This window comes from Tupaia chinensis, unplaced genomic scaffold (assembly GCF_000334495.1).
Source record: "Tupaia chinensis unplaced genomic scaffold, TupChi_1.0 Scaffold000685_1, whole genome shotgun sequence".
Lineage (NCBI taxonomy): Eukaryota > Metazoa > Chordata > Mammalia > Scandentia > Tupaiidae > Tupaia > Tupaia belangeri.
Genome location: NW_006160208.1, coordinates 1,697,182 through 1,719,542, shown reverse-complemented (window position 1 = coordinate 1,719,542; position 22,361 = coordinate 1,697,182). Strand labels below are relative to the sequence as shown.

General features: G+C 44.6%; 1 protein-coding gene across 5 annotated transcripts in view; it reads left to right on the top strand.

The window, feature by feature from the left end:
- Window positions 1–22,361, top strand: part of IRF2 (interferon regulatory factor 2) — a 116,219-nt gene that overhangs the window by 90,613 nt on the left and 3,245 nt on the right. For 4 of the 5 annotated variants that reach the window (XM_006160432.3, XM_027776604.1, XM_006160433.3 and 1 more), the window contains 2 exons: window positions 9,833–9,997; window positions 22,317–22,361. In XM_006160432.3, the coding sequence (XP_006160494.1) occupies window positions 9,833–9,997; window positions 22,317–22,361 (210 nt within the window). The remainder of the gene's footprint in view (window positions 1–9,832; window positions 9,998–22,316) is intronic. The other variant, XM_027776603.1, reaches the window with a different exon arrangement.

The window sequence follows — 22,361 nt, the reverse complement described above, 5'->3', positions numbered from 1 at the left end:
TTGTCATGTCACGGTCTCCTTTTCACAGCCTTCCAGCTTATCGGATCCTGGGTGTCTGTGTACCTGGCATGTTTTCAGGCTGACCCGGGATCCAAACCTGCAGTTGGCCACGTGACTCCTGGCACGGCAGTTCAGTTTCCTATTGACCGTGCCACCAGGCTAGGCTGACCGTAAGAACATTTCATTTACTAAAGACACTTGTCATCTTTTTATGAGGCTGTTTTTTGGTTTTTTTTTCTTCGTCTCCTTCATTGCCACCTCTACCCTATTTCTAACTAACTTGCAAATCCTCCTCGAGTCCCTCCTGGTACTTCTCAGATCTGTTCCCTTCTATTGGATTGTTAGAAAAGTCATGACTTATTTTTCTATGCAAAAATGCATCATGACTTTTCCAACAGCCTAGTATTTCTGCCACTGTTCCTTAGCCTGTCTTGGTTCTCATCTGGGCTCTGCTTCCACCCTATCCTCTGCTATTCATTCTTCACAGGGAATGATTTTTTTTTTAGTTTGCTATCGGGCAAGTGCACTCTCCAGACAAAAAAAGACAGAGGGAAAATGGGAAATCGCCCCCCCAGAAGGGATGGCCATGCTGTAATCCCTTCTCCTTCATTCTCCTCCTGGGATTCTGGGTATGTGTGAACACACACCTGATGTATTTCCCAAGCTGCTAGGTCTGGGACTTGAACGATGCACTTGGCTGTGTGGGATGCAGCCACCTTAATTGCCATGACACCTGGCTGACTCCAGAGTGATTTTAAAAAAATGTTAGTCTCAGGGCCGGCAAGTGGTATGGTGGTTAAGGGCCCTGGGCTTCCACATGGCCAACTGTGGTTCAAGTCCCAGACCTGGCAGCTTGCTTTCTCACTTTACTCTCTCTCTCTCTCTCTCTCTCCCTCTTCCTTCCTGGTCAAATTAAAATAAATAAATAAAAAAAGTTTAATAAAAAAATTCTTAAAAAAAAAAAAAAAGTTAGTCTCATCACGTCACTGTTGCACTGAAGGCAAAACATCTCATGTTCCAGAGTCTGGAATGACCTAGCCCCAGCCCATCACTTTTATGCCTGTTTCTGAGTTTGAATTATTCTGAACAATTGAACCTCCGTGTGGCTGGAGGTTCACTTCCTGGAGAAGTGAGGTTGGTGGTGCGTGTTGTTATCAGGAAGGGGCTGCTAAGATCCTGTCAACAGGATAAGAAGTGGACGTTGGGCTGCTCCATGGTGAGCAGAAGCTGCCAACTCGATGTGGTTTACCCAGATTTCTGCTCCCAGGTGGTTGACCCTGGAAACATTGATTAACCCTCTACTGGGTTTTACTTGGACAGGTTACGTGCTTTCCTCTGTATGGTGACACGTGGTGCTATTTCCTTTTGGGGGCAGAGTATATGCTGTGGGCCAGCAGGTGGGGTGAAGGTTAAGGCAGCTGGATCCCACTTGGCTGACTGCATGATTCAAATCCCAACCCAGCAGCTTGACAAACATGCCAGGCATGTGTGCGTGCATGCCCAAAATCCCAGTAGGAGAACAAGAGAAGGGATTGAGCATGGCCACCCCCCACAGGGGGTGATTTCTCACTTTCTCTCTCTCTCCTTCACTAACGCAGGCCTCCTATAGCAATAAAAACAAACAAAAAGAGTATGTACTGTATCAACCTCATTCTTGCTTCATCCTACACCTTTGCCAACCTGCTGAAGTAGGGATAGCCAGCAGTCAGTCTGGCCTATACAAAGAGAGAACTCTTACCTCTGAAATTACAACCCCATAGTGACTCACTCTCTCATTGTTATCGAGCATCTAAACCAAATCGTTGCCATGTTTTATGGAGAAAGAAACCTAGATTAGAAAGGAAAAGACATGGGTTCTGGCCCAGCCATGGCGACACATGCTGCTGAAATGCTGTGCTCCATAGGCCTAGGCCACCTGGAAGGCATGCGTTCAATTCTCAGGCCAACTTCAAGGCCATGGGTGGCCTGCACCTGTCATCCCAGCTGGAAGGCTGAGGCTGGCGGTGTCACAACAGCAAGACCTGTCCTTAAAAAATAGACTCCAGTTCTAAACCTAATTCTGAAGTGTTTTTATTTACCACTTGATGCTGGGCAGACTTCTTAACCTCTGTGAGATTCAACCCATATAAATGATAAGTTATATATATGTAATTATATGTATACTAGTTTATAAAAAGGAAATCTGTTAAATTATCTTAAAAATGATAATACCCATCCTGCCCACCTCACAGAATTGCTATGAGGGTCAAATGAGATGTAATAGGAATATGGAAAATTTATATAATTGCTATATTATCAAACTCACATACAAGTGGTCTTCATAAAGTTCATGGAAATACATATTATGAAAAAAAAACTATGCACAGATTTTATTTTACTTATTATTTTCATCAAAATTATCTTGTATTGGGGGCTGGCTTCATAGCACAATGGTTGTGCTCAGCACATTGGAAGCTCAGTCCCACATGGTTGACTGCGGTTCAAGTCCCAGCCCCAGTGCCTTGAAAAACATGCCAAGCACATGCCCCAAATCCTGATGGGGTGGAGAAATAGAGGAAAATGGATTGTGGCATGACTGCACCCTTTCGGGGAGTTTTTGGTTTTTTTCTTTTTTCTTTTCTCTCTTTCACTGGCAAGCTCATGCACCCTCTGGCAAAAATATAAAAGAAAAAAATCATATTTAATTCTGGTTTTCTACCACTTTTTGAAGTCTCATTTTTGAGTAAGAAAAGCAGCCTCTGTCTGTGCTGTGTCAACAGGTCTGCTATGAACAGTTTTGAGAGTTTTCAGGCAAGGGCAGGGAGGAGTTCTTCCCCACGATACCATGTGGATGTCCTGATTTTGTATGCCCTGCTAATCAATGGAATTCAGGACTCTACAGCTACTTAGGTGACCTTGGCAATTTACCTGACCCCTGGGTTTCAGCTTTTTATTAACCTATGACGTGTAGGTCCAACCCACCTCTCGGGCCTTTCTGATCCTAATAGTTGCTGTGTTTTCAGTGTTTTCTCTACTGACCTGGGAGCAGTCTGCCTTCTCAGGTGGAGCCCTCCATTAAAGTCAACAGTTGTTAATAAAGTAAAAATGGCCTTCTAAGGAATCAGACCGGTCCAGCAGTAACCAGCCATGAATAATACTGTCGTCATTCTCAGCGACGAGGGTCAGATAGAATTCCATTCCTGTGAGGGACTCTCCATGGTGTGCTGACCTTACTAAGCTGGAAGGGCTTAGTAGATGTCAAGCTCTTCTAGCCATTTGAGAATTTCCTTGGCACCCAATAGAGAACTGTTGAAAAGCAATTTCAGTATTGGTTATGAGCCCAGAGTCTCATTAAGGTGAGATGCGAACGTTTTCTGCTTCAGAGGGGCTAAGGAGGCCGAGGGTAGCTCAGTTCAAACTTCATGAACTCTTCTCATGAGTGGAGACTGAATTGCGCAGAGGTGAAACATGGGTTCAGGTAACGCTGACCTGGAATCCTGGTTCTGCTACCTGCTTGCTGTGTGATTGTCTACTTCCTGTCACCGAGTTCTCTCTGATGCTCTTGCTACTCCTGTCTCAAAAGGGGATTGTAATTGTGCCTTCTGCACAGGCTCTCGGGAGATGGGGTAGGGAGAGGCAAAAATAGTGCTCAGGAAGTTAGGTTTTGTCACTGTTGGGTTGTTGGCAAAGTCATGATGCATTTTTGTGTAGAAAAGCAGAAAAATACATCATGACTTTTCTTTCTTTCTTTCTTTCTTTTTTTTTTTTAAATTGCTTTTTTTTTTTTCTTTTTTTTTTTTTTTTTTTTTTTTTAAATTATTTGTTTATTTAGCTATTTATTTGCTGTGATTTTTAAACCGCCGGTTCCGGGACTTGAACCATGGTCCACCATGTGGGAATCAAGCACCTTAACTACCATGCCGCCTGCTGGCCCACATCATGACTTTTCTGACAATCTAATTATCAGTCGGGATATTTCTGAGCATCCAGAAGGATGCCACCTCTGACCTTATTGACCACAGCAGGTAAATTTGTGATTCAGGTATCTTCTCAAGGGGCAGGAGTTAGTGTTGCTCTCTTTTAACTCGGTGGGTTCAGAGAAGTCAGTTCACATGGGGAGAGAGAGAGATTGTGCAGATACAGTATCTTGGATGTTGGGGTTTCCCTGCCTTTTTTTTTTGGAAAGGTGTTTTTGTTTTGTTTTGTTTTGCTATAGGATGTGTGCGCTCGCCAGAAAAATAGAGAGAGACAGAAAGTGAGAAATTACCCCCCAGGGGGGATGGCCATGCCGCAATCTCTTCTCCTCCATTCTCCTCTCGGGATCTTGGGCATGCACGCACAGGCGCCCGGCGTGAGTTTAAGCCACTGGGTCCGGGACTCAAACCACAGTCAACTACATGGGAGTTCAGTGACATAGCCATTATGCCAACTGCTGATCCCTCCCTGCCTTTTTTATGGGCTTATCCTTGAGAGTTGGAAAGTCTCCTAAGTGCCCTCCTTGCTGTCAGAATAGAGCAAAGTAGCTGTCCCTTACTGAGGCCGAAGGCATTGCATCTCTCTGGGGAACGCTGGCCTTAGAGAGAGCGTAGTTATATTCACTGGGTATCTCAGTCGTCGCCCAGGAAACAAAACCTTTCTTTCTGACCTTGTTACCAGCATTCAGGATACACTTAAAATTGAGTAAGGCACATTAATTCCTTTTTTTTTTATGTCTTAAGTCCTATATAGTAAGTGAAATACAATAGAATGAACCCTATTTAGGCATACGTTTTATAAATTTTGAAGATGCACTCAGTTGTGTAACCACCACTATATTCAAGACAGAATATTTCCATCACCCCGAAACATTTCCTCCTCCACACCCAGCCCCCTGCAACCACAGCCTGCGCCATCTTATTACTTAGGCTAGGTTTAAAAGAGCCCACCTGCCGGAAGTCTTGAAATGTTTTCAAACACTAATTGCCATGTCCCGTGTTTGCAGCTTGTCCGTGAACTCCTGCAGGAGGCCAGATCTAGCGGTCCCTTCATGCATCTGTTTATTCAGCAGTTCCATGGAGCCCCACCTCCGTGTGAGCGTGCACAGCTCTCAGGACCCCCGATTGGGTCACGGAGCTCAGACCCATCCAGATACAGAGTTAAAGGTCTGAGCAACAGGCGGAAAGTCCAGAAATGTCACCAGGTCATGGCGCATTGCAGTTCTGGGTGGATGACACTGACAGAGACACTCTCAGAGGGGAGAGAGGGGCCACCTGTGCAGGCGTGGTCAGGCAGGCGCCCCCTGAAACAAGGGCCTTCTGGACACTGCCTTTTGCTTGATCCCCACTGTCTAATTCCTCAAACCAAAAAGAATATTCCACTTCCTCAACTTTCATCACACGAGTTCTCCCCTCATCCTCTTATCTTTTCTCTTTTTAATTTTCACATATTCACTGTCTTAAACTTATTCTCTAGGCTGTTGTGGCCTGTAGCCTGCTGGGCTTCCTACAAACCAAGTCCTTGACTGTGACCTTTCTCTGCTCCTCCCGGGAGGACCTGATGGCAATGCTGTGCAGAGCAGGTGCTCTGTAAATCTTTGTTAGGTAAATACCCGCTCAGGCATTATGGATGACAGCAGCAGTGAAAGGGAGAATTCCTGGTTAGGACCAAGGTCTCTAAATAGGTAGCTACTTGAGCTGTCCCTCTGTTTATATTCCTTGCTGGCTTGCTGTCTCTCAATTAGAATGACAGTGCAAAAGAGAAAAGACTTTTAGAGAACTGGAAGTTAAAGTGGCTTTGATTCAAATCGGGTTTAGATAAGACCCTAATTGCTTTAGTGTCCAAGTTATCTCTCTGCCTCTCCCTGAGCACGTGCGTGTGCTCGCTCTCTCACACACACGCTCTGTTTCTACCTTCACCCCCGTTCTGCTTTGCAGGACTTGGGACAGGATAGACCATTTTCTTGTTTTCCTGACACTTTATTTTACTTGAGAGAGGAGGCAGTAGAATCTTAAGAGAGGTCGGTGTCAGCCTTCGGTCTAGTCGGGTGAACTGAGTGGCGGATGTCCTCAGACTTACGTAGGGTAGCCCCACAAATGAAGGAAGGATTGGGAGCCTGCCCACCACATGTGGCTTTTCTTCCTCTTCGGTAGTTTTAGACGTCCCAGGAAAATGTAAGCAGCATCCAACTTCCCATGCACGCTCTAGACTGTGGCGTGGGGGACTCTTATCACATCCTCACGTGTCCTTTCCCAGCCTCTTTCTCATTTTAATTAAAGATGTGACCAGTCCATGGTGTAGCAGTTATGTCACTGGACTCCCACAGGGCTGACCATGGTTTGAGTCTCAGATCCAGTGACTTGAAACTCAAGTTGCATGCATGTGTGTGTGCAAAATCCCAAGAGGAGAATGGAGGAGAAGGGATTGTGCTGTGGTCATCCCCTCGGGGGGTGATTTCTCACTTTCCCTCTCATTGTCTCTGTTTTTCTCCCCCTCGCCCCACCCCCACAAGTGCACATACCCTAAGACGATTTAAAAAAAAAATCTAAACAAACAGACAAACCTGTGCATTCTCACTGCCCTCTGAAACTTTCCCTGAGTAGCTGTCAGGTCATGTTTAACCTGGCAAGAATGCTTAAAACAAGAACTTATTTATAAACAAAATACTTTACCAAATAAAATACTTGGAATGACTCAAACTGGAGCCCACCAAGAATGGTGAACATCTCAAGGACAGTGGGACTGAGCCTTTTCCTGCCAAACCTGAACATTTTGCAGATGGGCAGAAAATGACAGGAGCATAGAAGATTGCTCATAAAATACTGCGTGAGTTTGGACAAGTCATCCCACCTCTCTGTGCCTGAGCTTTTCATCTGTAAGGGCTCACGATGCTTCCCCTGCCATTCTTAGGGGTTGAAATGTTAAAATAACTCATATGGGCTTGAGTAAAACATTGATTATGGTGGCAAAGTGCTTTAAGACCTTGGGAAAACATTGACACCATGTTATTATCCTCTCCTCTATCTATTAGAATCAGTTTTCAGGGACATTTCATCTAGTCGATCGGCCAACAGCAGTAAGGTCAGTTCTATTTAAAATTAGGGCAGAGCATTAGGGACATTCAAATTAAAACTGCAATGAGATATTGCTACATGCCTATTAAAATGGCTAAAATAAAAAATAGTGACAACATCAAATGCTGGTGAGGATGTAGAGAAATTAGGTCACTCAAGATGTTGGTGATGAGAATGTAAAATAGTACAGCCACTCCGGGAAACAGTTTGAAAGTCTTTTGTAAAACTAGTCATGTAATTATAAGACCAAGAAATTGAACTGTTGGGCATTCGTCCCAAGAGAAATGGACATTTATGTTCATATAAAACCTGAATAGCAGCTTTATTGTAACAGTCAAAGACTAATATCAATCCAGACATTGGTGGTGACTAGTTAGTTAAAAAGGTGGTGGTATTGGGGGCCGGAAGGAGTCATGGTAGTTAAAGGCGCTGGATTCCCACATGGCCGACCACAGTTCAAGTCTGGGACCTGGTGGCTTGCTTTCTCACTTTCTCTCTCTCTCTGGTCAAATTAAAAAATAATAACAAATGGAATTTAATAAATATTTTTAAAAGAAAAGATGGTGGTACATTCATACCAAAGAATACTAGTCAACAATAAAAAGGGACTGACTGTTGATACAGAAGACAGCACTGGCAACTTCCAGGAATATGCTGAGTGAGAAAAGCCAATCCTGAAGGGTCGCCATGTAAATCTATATCTGTAACATCCTTGAAATGATAAAAATAATAGAAATGGACTAGCAGGTACTGAGGTGTTAAGGTGCTGGATACTCCCAGATGGCCAACCATGGTTCAAGTCCCCGACTTGGTGGCTTGCTTTCTCACTTTCTCTCTCTCTCTGGTCAAATTAAAATAAAATTAATAAATAATTATTTTTTAAAAATATAAAAATGGGGCCAGCAGGTGACATGAAGGTTCAGGGACTGCATCCCATGTGGCTGACTGCATGGTTCAAGTCACAAACCTGGTGGCTTGAGAATCACGCTAGGCCCATGGGCATGCATGCCAGAAAATCCCGAAAGGAGACTGGAGGAGATTTCCAGTGTGACCATGTCCCCTCAAGGGTGATTTCACTTTTCCTCTTGTCTTTCTCTTGTGAGTGCATGTTTACTATAGCAGAACAACAAAATTATTTAAGTGGAGAACAGATTAATGGCTGCCAGGAGTTATGGACATGGAGGGGGATGGGGAGGTACTGAAGGATGGTATATATGTTTACAAAAGAATAATACAAGAGCTAGGTGTCATGATGGATTTGTTCAGTGTCTTGACTGTGATAGATACATGAAACCACTAATATGGTATGATTGCATAGAACTGGTCCAGCCAATGGCATGGTGGTTAAGGCAACAGGATTCCATATGACCAACCCTGTGGGTTGAGCCCCAGACCCAACAGCTTGAAAAACACTTCAGGTGTATTAGCATGTGTTCTCAAAAATCCCCAAGGAGGGGCAAATGTAGGAGAATGGAAGAAAGGGAATTGTGCTTCGTAAAATGTGCTTTCTTCTCCTCCCCCACTCCATCCTGCCATGCTGTCTGCCCCTCCAGCTAGCGCATAGTCACTCTGGTTAAATTTTTTAATTTCATAAAAATAAGTATACACACACACACACACACACACACACACACACACACACACATAAAAGTAAAACTGAGAAAATCTGAACAAGATGGGCAGACAGCTGTCAATGTCAACACTCTATTGTGATATTGTGTTCTAGTTTTGCAGTTACCCTTGGAGGAAGCTGAAGAAAAGGGCACACAGGATCTCTTTATATTATTTCTTAGAGCTGTCTATTTGTAATGTCTTAGAATAAAACGTTTAGTTAAGAAAAACAATTTAAAAAGAGGTAGCGTTCAGAGTCAGGATGGTCAGTTTTTATTTTATCAGTGTTCAAGGTCTCAGTACAATCTATGTTAGAATTTAGGAACTGTCTCTGTTCCATTGTTCTGTTTCGGCCAGGTGGTCATGTCTGCAAAGCAGGAAGAAGGCTGATCGTATAAATAGAACATCCAAACAGCTAGAAATGACGTCGTGGAGTAAATGTTTGTGGTCTTTCCTCCTTACTAAGTCTTTATCATGTCTCCCTGGGCCATTAGAACCCATAAAATAAACAAAGCACTTATCTTCTGAGCAAGACCAGGGACTAGCAATAGGTCAGGTTCGAAGTGCTGACCTTCCTGGCCTGTGGCTGGGTCTGGATGCAGCCTTTGGGTGTGCAGCCTTGCCTGTGTGCTTGCTTGTGTTTGGAGCGCTCCTGAACTGGACAGGACATTGCCACCTGTACCTACCATGGCAGGAGTCCTGGACATCTTGGGGAGCCAGGTAGTTAACCAAGAGCTAAGTCTTGTTCTTCATCTTGATGGCAAGTGACTTGTTACCAGGAATTTGATGACTGGCTATTTAGTTCTGTTGGGGAAGGATTTTATTTTTCCTTTCTTTGTTTATTTTTTTTTTAGTTTTGCCATAGGGCATGTATGCTTGTGCACGCGTGCGAGAGAGAGAGAGAGGCAGGAGGTGGGGGTGGGGTGGGGTGAGAAAACACCTCCCAGGAGGATGACCACACCTCAATCCCTTCTGCATTCTTCTTGCAGGATTTGGGGCATGCACACACATGTACCCAGCATGTTTTTCAAGCTGCCAGTTCTGGGACTCAAAACTGCAGTCAACCATGTGGGATCCAGCTGCTCAACCACCATGCCAGCTGCTGGCCCGGGGAGGTTTTTTTTCTCGAGAGTTCATGTTAGAATTGTACAGTCAGATGACTTTGGTGCATGATGGCTCTCTCATCTTTGAAGTTGTAGGACAGTCCCATCTGGACAGCAATATTGAGGATCAAGAGATTGTCACTAATCCACCAGACATTTGCCAAGTTGTGGAGGTGACCACTGAGAGCGATGAGCAGCCGGTCAGCATGAGCGAGCTCTACCCTCTGCAGATTTCCCCCGTGTCTTCCTACGCAGGTAAGCAGGCCGGCGGGCAGCTTTGGGACTGAGCGACGAGCAGGGAAAGGCAGTCCTTCAGAGTAGGTTCATTCATTTCACCATATGAAAGAAAATATTTGAGAATTATTTTTGCCTTATTATTATTATTATTATTATTATTATTATTTTGACCAGATCTTGGAAGGACATTTCTGTTCTTAGGAGATATAATCACAGCATTTCTTTACTTGATGCCCTATAACATTTTTGCTTATGACTAAAAAATAAAAGGTTTCTTAGAAAGATTGTTGATCAATCTAATTTATTTATACAAGTTATCAGAATGTGGCAGGCAGTTTTGATGAATCTCAGTTTGAACAAGCTGGATAGACCTTAGAGATCATTTTGTCCAATCTTTTCATTTTGGGAAGTGAAGGGACTTGCCCAAGATCACATAGCCAGTAAGTGCTTAGGCCAGGTCTTTGACTCAGCCTTCAGATGCCGAGGTCATTGCTAGATCCATTCCAACTCACCGAGGTTACTTGTCACTCCTTGCCACTTCATGAGAAATGGAGAGAGACAGATTAGCACCCTCGACAGGGTCTCATGCCGAAACCCCTCCCCCAGCCTTCTCAGCTAGCCAGGATCACAGGAACCAAACCCTGATCTTCCATGTGGTTTCCAGCATTGCAGAGTGAGTGCTACTGCTGTGCTATCATGACTGGACCCATTTTCCCTTCCTTTTTTCTATTTGGTGCAATTTCTAATAGGGCTAGGAGCCTGAGTCCATTTCTAATTCCCCAGAGAACTGGCCGCATAATCGCGGGAACTGGTCCAGACGGAGTCACAGAATTAGAAACAGATTCACTTAGTTCTTTCATCCTGACAGAGTACGATGGCTCCTTTTCCCACCAGCATTACGTCATTTCATCGTCTCTCCCTGGCGATCTTCGTTTAAGTTTTTGGAACTCAGTCATAGTTGGGAAACATAAATCCTGAGTCGGTGTGACCGCTTGCAGATACTGAGAGTGGAAAGCAGAGGCCCTGTTGTGGGAAACGGCAGTTAGCTCCAGTGAATGGTCCAGGGACTCTGCCCAGCGTTCCTCTGTGCTGCCAAGTGGGGTGTCCTCCAGTCAGGGCCACCCTGTAACTGGCACGGAATCAGCATTAGAATTAGAGATGATTCAAATGACTGGTTGTTCTGTGAATTATCAACCTCTATGCTAACCTCCTATTTCCTGCATGCCAACTTTCTTTCTTCCCTTTTTTTTTAAATTGGAGGAAAGTACACATAGCATAAAATCAACCACATGAGCCATTGTTAACTGTACAGTTCCATGGCATTTAAGTCCATGGTGGGACAGCCATCACCAGTATCCCATTTCCAGGACTCTTTTCTTGTTCCAGAACTAAAACTATACCCACTAAACAGCTGCCCACTGGCCTGGACCCTGGTCCCTGGGAAACCCCAGACTACTTCCTGTCCCTGTGCATGTGGCTCTCATAGGTAGTCATACACGTAGAATCATACAGTATTGGTCCGTTTGTGACTGGCTTATTTCACTTTGTGTAAGGTCTCCAAGGTCCTCACTTGCTTTTATACTAGGAACATGAAAAGGATATGAGAATAAACCTTGGCCTAGGAAGCTTATAGCTTGGCAACCACCCCATGCCTGTCATCGTTTCTTTATTGAACATACTTTAAACTCCTGCATGTGTCAGTTCCTTTTCGGACTTTCCAGTCCCCAAGAATGACAACTACTGTTTGTTACATGGTTATTGTGTCCTGAAAGCCATGCCAAATACTCAGCACAGTTGAACTGTCGAATTATCATGAAAGTAGCTGTCCTGACAGAACAGTCTGAGTAACACCATGATCAACCTGCTTTGAAAAGGAGGAATCAGGGCTGACTCCACGGTCTGGCGGCTAAGGCATCTGGATACCAAGTCGCTGACTGTGTGGTTTGTGTCTTGGACCTGGTGACTTGAGGAACGCCCTTAGTACCTGTGAGTGTGTGTCCAAAATCTCAAAAGAAGGGAGAGCTGGAGAAGGGATTGTGGTGTGACCATTCTCCATGGGAGGCACTTGCTCTTCTTCCTCGCTCTCTTTACATGGACCCTCTGGCATAAATAAATAGATTGATGGCTAGGCAGGTGGCTACACAGGAATCTCAAGGCTGATGTGGGTAGTGTGCACGGGCATGAACAACTGGCACCACAATAGAACCCATGTGCAGCTGATACCAAAGGTTTCTTTTTGTTTGTCTGTCTTTTAATTGCCAAAGGGTATGTGTGCTCACCAGAGAGAGAGAAGAGAGGAGAAAGCACCTCCCAATGGGGTGTGGTCATGCCACAATCCCTTTTCCATTTTTCCTGTCAGGATTGTGAGCATGTATGCATAGGCACCTAGCATGTTTTTCTTGCTACTGGGACTGGGATTTGAACTGCATCAGACCATACAGGATCTGGCTTCCTTAACTACTAGGCTACAGACCAGCCCAAGACCTATTCTTACGCCCTCCTCTGCATTGCTGTCCCGGAAAGCTGCTCAGAGCTCTGCCATTCAGACCACATCCATATCCCATGATCTCGTTTGATTTTCACAAGGACCCACCAAAGGAGGTAGAGCAGAATATTCATGACTTCATTTTCAAGAGAGATAACTGAGCGTGGGACACTAAGCTACTTTGCTTATATTTACGTAGCGAAGACTGGAAATTTGTGACTTTCTTCTGTATCAGTTGTTGCAAGGATTATTACACTCTGTGTGCGAGGTTTTGTTTTCCTTGTTTTGTCAGGAGATTGAAACTTTTTTTTTTTGGAGAGGTTTTTTGCTATAGGGCACGTACGCTCGCCAGACAGACAGAGACATAGAGACAGAAAGCGAGAAATCACCATCCAGGGAGGAATGGCCATGCCGCAATCCCTTCTCCTCCATTCTCCTCTCAGGATCTTGGGCACGCACGCACACGCGCCCAGCGTGAGTTTTAAGCCACCGGGTCTGGGACGCGAATCGTGGTCACCTACGTGGGAGTCCAGCAACATAACCATTATGCCAACTGCTGGTCCCAGTATTCACTTTTATTTTTTAAGTCTTTCCTAGTAGAATAGTCTGTTTGCCTATTTTTCTTGACCTACTTCCTTTGCTCGAACTCTTCAACTGAATTTCAACCTCCTCTGACCCACTTCTTTTACTTGTTTAGCCAGTTGCCATTGAAAAGCTGTCTGCTGTTTCCCTACCAATCATTGAGATGTAATCCCAGTAGTATTAAGGAACTACATTCAGGCCCATCCTTTGTGGCACAGTTGGTAGCATACTGGGCTGTGGAGCTGGAAGCCACGTGCTGATCATGTTTTGAGTCCTCGGGTCAGTTGTCCTGCAACAGGCTGGGCAAGCATAGCGTGCCCATTATCCTGGCAACCTGGAGGGCTAGAGGTATCGCATACAGTATTGGTCCGTTTGTGACTGGCTTATTTCACTTTGTGTAAGGTCTCCAAGGTCCTCACTTGCTTTTATACTAGGAACCTGAAAAGGATATGAGAATAAACCTTGGCCTAGGAAGCTTATAGCTTGGCAACCACCCCATGCCTGTCATCGTTTCTTTATTGAACATACTTTAAACTCCTGCATGTGTCAGTTCCTTTTCGGACTTTCCAGTCCCCAAGAATGACAACTACTGTTTGTTACATGGTTATTGTGTCCTGAAAGCCATGCCAAATACTCAGCACAGTTGAACTGTCGAATTATCATGAAAGTAGCTGTCCTGACAGAACAGTCTGAGTAACACCATGATCAACCTGCTTTGAAAAGGAGGAATCAGGGCTGACTCCACGGTCTGGCGGCTAAGGCATCTGGATACCAAGTCGCTGACTGTGTGGTTTGTGTCTTGGACCTGGTGACTTGAGGAACACCCTTAGTACCTGTGAGTGTGTGTCCAAAATCTCAAAAGAAGGGAGAGCTGGAGAAGGGATTGTGGTGTGACCATTCTCCATGGGAGGCACTTGCTCTTCTTCCTCGCTCTCTTTACATGGACCCTCTGGCATAAATAAATAGATTGATGGCTAGGCAGGTGGCTACACAGGAATCTCAAGGCTGATGTGGGTAGTGTGCACGGGCATGAACAACTGGCACCACAATAGAACCCATGTGCAGCTGATACCAAAGGTTTCTTTTTGTTTGTCTGTCTTTTAATTGCCAAAGGGTATGTGTGCTCACCAGAGAGAGAGAAGAGAGGAGAAAGCACCTCCCAATGGGGTGTGGTCATGCCACAATCCCTTTTCCATTTTTCCTGTCAGGATTGTGAGCATGTATGCATAGGCACCTAGCATGTTTTTCTTGCTACTGGGACTGGGATTTGAACTGCATCAGACCATACAGGATCTGGCTTCCTTAACTACTAGGCTACAGACCAGCCCAAGACCTATTCTTACGCCCTCCTCTGCATTGCTGTCCCGGAAAGCTGCTCAGAGCTCTGCCATTCAGACCACATCCATATCCCATGATCTCGTTTGATTTTCACAAGGACCCACCAAAGGAGGTAGAGCAGAATATTCATGACTTCATTTTCAAGAGAGATAACTGAGCGTGGGACACTAAGCTACTTTGCTTATATTTACGTAGCGAAGACTGGAAATTTGTGACTTTCTTCTGTATCAGTTGTTGCAAGGATTATTACACTCTGTGTGCGAGGTTTTGTTTTCCTTGTTTTGTCAGGAGATTGAAACTTTTTTTTTTTGGAGAGGTTTTTTGCTATAGGGCACGTACGCTCGCCAGACAGACAGAGACATAGAGACAGAAAGCGAGAAATCACCATCCAGGGAGGAATGGCCATGCCGCAATCCCTTCTCCTCCATTCTCCTCTCAGGATCTTGGGCACGCACGCACACGCGCCCAGCGTGAGTTTTAAGCCACCGGGTCTGGGACGCGAATCGTGGTCACCTACGTGGGAGTCCAGCAACATAACCATTATGCCAACTGCTGGTCCCAGTATTCACTTTTATTTTTTAAGTCTTTCCTAGTAGAATAGTCTGTTTGCCTATTTTTCTTGACCTACTTCCTTTGCTCGAACTCTTCAACTGAATTTCAACCTCCTCTGACCCACTTCTTTTACTTGTTTAGCCAGTTGCCATTGAAAAGCTGTCTGCTGTTTCCCTACCAATCATTGAGATGTAATCCCAGTAGTATTAAGGAACTACATTCAGGCCCATCCTTTGTGGCACAGTTGGTAGCATACTGGGCTGTGGAGCTGGAAGCCACGTGCTGATCATGTTTTGAGTCCTCGGGTCAGTTGTCCTGCAACAGGCTGGGCAAGCATAGCGTGCCCATTATCCTGGCAACCTGGAGGGCTAGAGGTATCGCCATGGTATGACCGTGCCCAGTGGAGGGTGCTCCCCGCTCTTCCTCTCTCTTTCTCTCTTGTCATGCACATATGCCCTGGCATGAACAACAACAGAAGAGAAAATGCATTCAGTGTTGCAACTGTGTCTTCTCCTCTATGGTCTACCTGTTATGGTGAGACAGAGAAGAGACAGTTTCTTTCAATGGAATACTTACTTGCATTAGATGTTTTGTTTTGCTTATATTTTTGCTATAGGGCATGTGCACTTGCCAGAGCGAGAAAGAGAGAGAGAGGAAAAGTGAGAAATCAGCCTTCAGGGGACATGGCCATGCCACAATCCTTTATCCTCTATTCTCCTCTTGGGATTTTGGGCACACATGCCTATGTGCCTGGATGTTTTTCAACCCACTGGGTCCAGGACTCAGACTATGGAGTCAGCCATGTGGCATCCAGCACCTTAATCACCATACTACCTGCTGGCCCACATTAGATATTTTAAGCTACATAAAATTTTAGTTTGGTTTGTAAAAACTTTTCTGCTGGAGAGGGCTGTTTCAGAGCCTGACCTTGGGACATTCCAGAGGATAATATTCATTTTATTAATATTTTTAAAGGTCTATTATAAAGTAGTGCTTTGCCCACTCTGTCATATTAGATTTTACTAACTCATTAAGAGTTTAGTTAAAGAAATCCATTATGGTATTTTTGAGGGGAGTGGATAAGAAGGAGTTCAGAATAGCTTGAGAATAAACCATAATACAAAGGATTAATTGGTCATAACTGAGGAAATGCAGATTGCCTACTGACCAGCAGCCATCACTAAAGACATCGGGTCCTTATGGAAACCATATCAAGTTTGCATTTTGTTGAGTGAAGCAAAAGCACAATATCGTTGAGACTTACAGGATGCTTATTTGAACTATTTATTTGAACTTTCTAGAGAAGGTCATTGAGGAACTGTGGTAAGAAATCAAATCTTACAAATTAAAACTTGTTGAACAAGAGCCTTCTGAAAAATAGAAACATGTTGGGGTACAAAAAGGCTTTCACATAAAACGTGTTGTCTCCTTTCCCATAACGTTCTGGACATGATTTAACTGTACATATTCTCTAGAGGCGTTAAAAACTGGGCAGAAGTGGAGTGCGCGTCTGAGACCAGCATCGTCCTAGACCTGCAGCTCTGTAATAAAAACTTTTCTCTTTTTTTTTTTTTTGGAGAGGTTTATGCTATAGGGTGCGTGCGCTCACCAGAAAGACAGAGACAGAGAGACAGAAAGCGAGAGATCAGCCCCCAGGGGCATGGCCTGGGGGATGGCCATGCTGCAATCCCTTCTCCTCCATTCTCCTCTTGGGATTTTGGGCACGCACGCACATGTGCCTGGCATGAGTTTAAGCCACCAGGTCTGGGACTCAAACCACAGTCGACTACATAGGAGTCCAGCTACACAGTCATTACGCCAACTGCTGGTCCCTGGAATAAAAACTTTTGAGGTCATCTAATCCACGTCACCCTCTTCCCTCTCACCCAGTTGCTTTTAGGGTGGGATACCAACAAGGTTAAGTGAACCTGAGCTCATGTACCTGTTGCTGCTCAGTGAACACTTTTAAGCTTGTTCAGAGCATGCTAATGATGCAACTCCAGTTTTTTCCATCCCATTGTATTTAAAGTAAGTTAAAAAAAAAAAAAGTCTGAACTAATCGGAAAGGAAGATGAAATAACTCACATAGGTATTTCAGCAGTAACACTGACCTGGAAGCAGCAGCTTCAGTGAACGTATGCTTCATACTGGAAGTCATCCCAGGAATAGCAACCATGTAGGAAGGCTGAGAACATAGGAAGGTGGGTCTGAGTACATCCAACAAAGCACTTAGAAGAGTTAGCCATAGAAATGCTGTTTTCTGGGACCAGCAGTTAGCGTAATGGCTATGTTGCTGGATTCCCATGTAGTCGACCACAGTTCGAGTCCTGGACCCGGTGGCTTAAACTCACGCCGGGCGCGTGTGCATGCGTGCCCAAGAGGAGAATGGAGGAGAAGGGATTGCGGCGTGGCCATCCCCCCTGGGGGCTGATTTCTTGCTTTCTATCTCTCTGTCTCTCTTTGTGTGGCAAGCACACGTGCCCTATAGCAAAAAACAAAAAAAAGAAATGCTGTTTTCCTGTGGAGAAGGGTCTTTTGTCCTCAGATGGCAGCCTCAGGCATCTCCTGCTCCTGGGCTGAAGGCACTGAAGGCCATTTTTATAAACAACAAAACGTAGAGGCCAGTTGGTGGTGCAGTTGTCATGCAGCTGGCCTGGCCTGAGCGGGCCTTTGTTTGTGTCCTGGGACCTCCCTGAGCATGCTGGGCATGTGTGTGCCGTTGATCCTGCCAGCTGAGCCTAGGGTGAGATTGCAGCATGAAGGACCCCGAGGGGATGGCTCTCTCTCTGTCTCTCTTTTTCTTTCTATCGCTCATGGAAGAAATACAAACTTGAAAAAAATGAGAAACCTTAGATTGCTAGTATGGAGTGTCTCCTGAACTACTTCAGAAGCAATTGCTCTTATTTTAGAAATAACGCTCGTCAGCTGACCTGTATGGCAGCTGAAAATGTAAGTTCAGGACATAGGTATCTTTCCTTATCTGCAACTGTTCCCTGAAGTTGAAAATGAGGTTCCTAAAAGGAATTAACATTCCAATCACTTCCATGGTCTGTTCAAGGTCTTACCAAGTTCCAGCCCTTCCAGAAACTACAACGTGGGCTGTAGAATTCCACCACCTGGGTGTCAAGGGCTTGTTTTCATGTATCTCTACCCCCGACCAAGTGCCTACTAGCGCTGCTTTTTAAGAATTACAATAATTTTTCTCTCAAAAAAAAAAAAAAAAAAGGAACCAGCAGTTAGCGTAATGGATATGTCACTGGACTCCCACGTAGTCGACTGCGGTTCACGTCCTGGACCTGGTGGCTTAAAACTCATGCCGGGTGCGTGTGCTTGCATGCCCAAAATCCCGAGAGGAGAATGGAAGAGAAGGGATTGCAGCGTGGCCATCCCCCCTGGGGGGTTGATTTCTCGCTTTCTGTCTCTTTGTCTCTCTCTGTCTGTCTGGCGAGCGCATGTGCCCTATAGCGAAAATATCTCAAAAAAAAAAAGAATTACAATAATTTTTAGTTTAATGGTATTTTTATTTTATTCCATACCCAAGGAATAAAATGCTAAAATATTGAAATATATTATTTCAGATGAGCTTATTCAAGATAATTATTATTAATTCATCATATATGATGTTTGTTCAACAAATTAAACACCATATACGTTATTTTGAAAAAAATCTAACGTTAAAATTTTTAAAAATTTAACTTTATTATCATAATTTTTGTATTACATTTAATCGCATGTATCTTTACAGTGTATTACATTTCTTTCCCAGTACAAGTACTGTGCATATCGGTCAAGACAAAGACATTCTATCCACATCATCATCTAATAGCTTTTCATTATTTTTTTTGATGATGATGATGATTATTATTATTAATTCTCTCTTTTTTTAAACATTCGATCACTATGTATCAGTTGGCTTGTAAAGAGAATTTACCCAATATGAAATACTTTTCAGACCAGTCCAGTTATGAATAGTATAGATGCTATCAACAGGCAATAAACCATTTCTGTGTCCCATTAGTGTTATGGCTATTTATTCTCTTACTATCCTTTTCTATACTCTTCCCTTCTCTCCCCTCTTCATTCCACACTGTCCTCAGCTTCCATAACCATTTTCACTGTTTTTAAGCCCTCCAGTATTTTGATCTGTACCATAAAGGTGGAAAGTCAGTATATATTAAGTAGATAATACAATATCTTTCTTTCATAGCCTGGCTTGCTACACGCAGCAATAGATCTTCCATATATTCCACCACTTCCTATCAAATGCCAGGGTCTTGATTTTTTTTTTAACAGCTAAATAGTATTCCATAGAGTATATGTACCACACTTTTTCCATCCATTCATCTGATTGTGGACATTTGGGTTGGTTCCATGTCTTAGCGATTGTGAATAACGCTGCAGTAAACATAGATGTGCAAGCACTTTTCCAACTGAGCATTCTCCTATCCTTTGGGTAGCTACCCAGAAGTGGGATTGCTGGGTCAAATGGTAGTTCTATTTGTAGATCTTTGAGGACTCTCCATATTGTTTTCCATAGTGACTGGACCGGTTTACATTCCTACCAATAGTGTAGGAGAGTTCCCCTTTCACCACATTGCCTGCCAACACTTATCACTTTTTGTATTTTTAATCTTTGCCATTCTGACAGGGCTTAGGTGGTACCTCATCGTGGTTTTAATCTGCATTTCCCTTATAATGAGGGATGCTGATCATTTCGTCACATGCTTTTTGGCTGTTCGTATGTCTTCCTTAGAGAGATTTTTGTTCGGCTCATTTTCCCCATGTTTTAATTGGGTTAGACACTTTTCGTTCAGGTAAGCTGCTTGAGTCCCTGTGCATTCTGGTTATTGGTCCCTTGTCTGAAGCATATTTTACAGCGCTGTTTGTTTTTGTGTGAAGGGGAAAGGAACAGAAAGAAGACAGTGAAGACAGCCTCTATTTACAGAGGCTCATTAGGAGCAAAGGGGGACTAGACATTATGGAAGGAAGAGAAACTGTAGTTTTGGAGCACTGAGAAAGTAAAGCATAAAAATGGAATGGGGATCTTGAAATTCTGCCTGTGTAGCGGGAAGCAGTCTCACTATGTTCCCAGCCCAGGGCCCTGGAACCAGAAGTGCAATTTTGTTTTCTCTCCCCTGTGCTGACTCAGTCCTCAACTTTGGCAGGTTTCTCAACATCTCTGTTCCTCATTCTTCATCTTGGGAGTGGCTATACCAATTCCTGCCTCCTCAGGATACTGAGCTCATATGAGGGTTTGGTGAGGAGGCGAATTTTCCTTTTCTGTTGTTTTTCATTTGTTTCCATGTGGGTACGTGCTTTGTGCCTCGGTGTAGTCTGTCTTCATGGCAAAAGTCATGGTCAGCCCAGGCTGAACCTTTCCCTGGGCATCTGTTGGTCCCAGTGGGGATGCCCCGGGGAAGCACACTCAGTCCAAGGAGTGGACAGGCCAGTCCTTTGACTGTGGTGGCCAGCCTCCGGGGAGTGCCCCAGCCTGCATGAAGTCACAAGACCAAGGCCCTGGAGCATGCAGAAAGGCTCCAGGTGGGGTTAGTGGAGTCAACATTTTGTTTAAGGAATGCACCTGTGGCAGAGTTGTCTACTTGTTCTTTAGCCTTTAGTTCGTAGACAGCCTGGAGCTAATGCTGAAGGGAGAGATGGGATCGGAAGGGCTCTGTCTGAGCTGGAGCCATGTCTTCCTAGCTCTGACACCAGGAAGATGCCCGTCCCTCAGCAGGGGTGGAAGCACTAGAGCCTGTAGCTCTTCTGTGTAACGGAGGGGTGCCAGTAAGTGCTTTCTGGTTTAGGGTCTGGGAGGGCTAAACAGGACCGACAGGCAAGCTCTGGTTTGGCACACACTCCACAAACGCTCGCCACCACCATTTCTCTATAAAATAATGACTCAGACTATGTGATTTGTGAGGGTCTGTGTCTTTCAAAAGTTCTACCCTGTATGCCATCTGTGAATGCTGGAAAACTGCACACCATCAATTTTTTATTCGGAAAACATAGATGTTTCTACTTGTTGTATGTACAGGTGTGTAACTGCTAGCTGTCAGCTTTGGCTCTGTCAGTCCAGCCGGTGACAGCAATCTCATGTTGCACTGTGCTGATTTAATGAGTGCATCCTGTGTGCCAGGTCCCATGTAAGGCCTTTTCCCAAAAACCCCCTCAGGTACTCATTGTATAGTCCTCTTTGGACACTGGTAGTATTTGCTAATGAGGCAATGGTAGCTCAGTCAAGTTAAATGACTTCCTCAGTATCTCACTGGAGGCCACGTCAGGGTATTAACTGATGAGTTATCTGTTGCTGTGTAACAATATAACCACAAATGTAGTGGCCTAGAGCAACCCACTTATCATCTCACAGGTGTGAGTGGGTCAGGAGTCCAGGCATGCTTTAGCGGGATCCTCTGCTTCAGAGTTTCGCAAACCTCCAGTCAAGATGTGGGCCGAGGCTCAACTGGGGAAGGAGCCTTTTCCAAGCTCACGTGGTTTTTGGCAGAGGTTAGCTCCTCACAGGTTGTTGAACCGAGGGCGTTTCCTTCTAGCTGTTGGCTGGTGGCAGCCCTTAGTTCCTTGCCGTGTGAGCATCTCCGTCATCGCCATTTGCTTCCTCAGAGCCAGCGAAGGAGATAGGCTCCTCACAAGACTAGTTGTATCATTATGTACCATAATCACAGACACGTAATCACCTACACCCTACCACCTTTGTTGTATTGTGTTGGTTAAAAGCAGGGCACGGGTCCAAGTACATTCAAGAGAAGGGAATCCCAAGATAGTGGATGCCAGGAGGCAAGAGTCATGGGACCTCCCTGGAATCTGCATGCTCACCCACACCCAGGTGACCCAGGTGGAAAATACAACTCCAGAAAGCCATGAAATAGGTGCTAAGGGGATATGAGGTAGGTCAAGGAGGGATCTGAGTAGAATAGGGAAATGTAAGAAGAATTGGAAAATGTTGATTTCAAGTTGGGACATAAAGGAAATGATTGGCATAGATTGGGAGAGAAGAGGACCAGTGTGGGACACAGTAGATACAGAAGAGGCAATAGTGAGAGAAGGCCATTACCACAGGGCCCTGTGCCCAATTCTGGAGGAACTGGCTCTGCATGGACACAGCCTGGCCCTTGGACCATCAATCTCCCCTTCATCTGGAAAACCCACTTTGTCTAAAGAGCCAAGAGTAGAAAATTAAAATTCAATCTAGCTTCTCCCAAGTAGAAATTCTTGACCTTACATAGGAGAAAATAATGATTAATTTAGTAATCCATGTCTCTTTTGGAAAGTGAAGTGCTGATACATTTTGTCAAACACTGCCTGAGTCCCCAAAACAGCTTAGGTGGCAAGAATGATAACCCTGTATTTTCTCTCTATTAACAGAAAGCGAAACTACCGACAGCGTGCCCAGTGATGAAGAGAATGCCG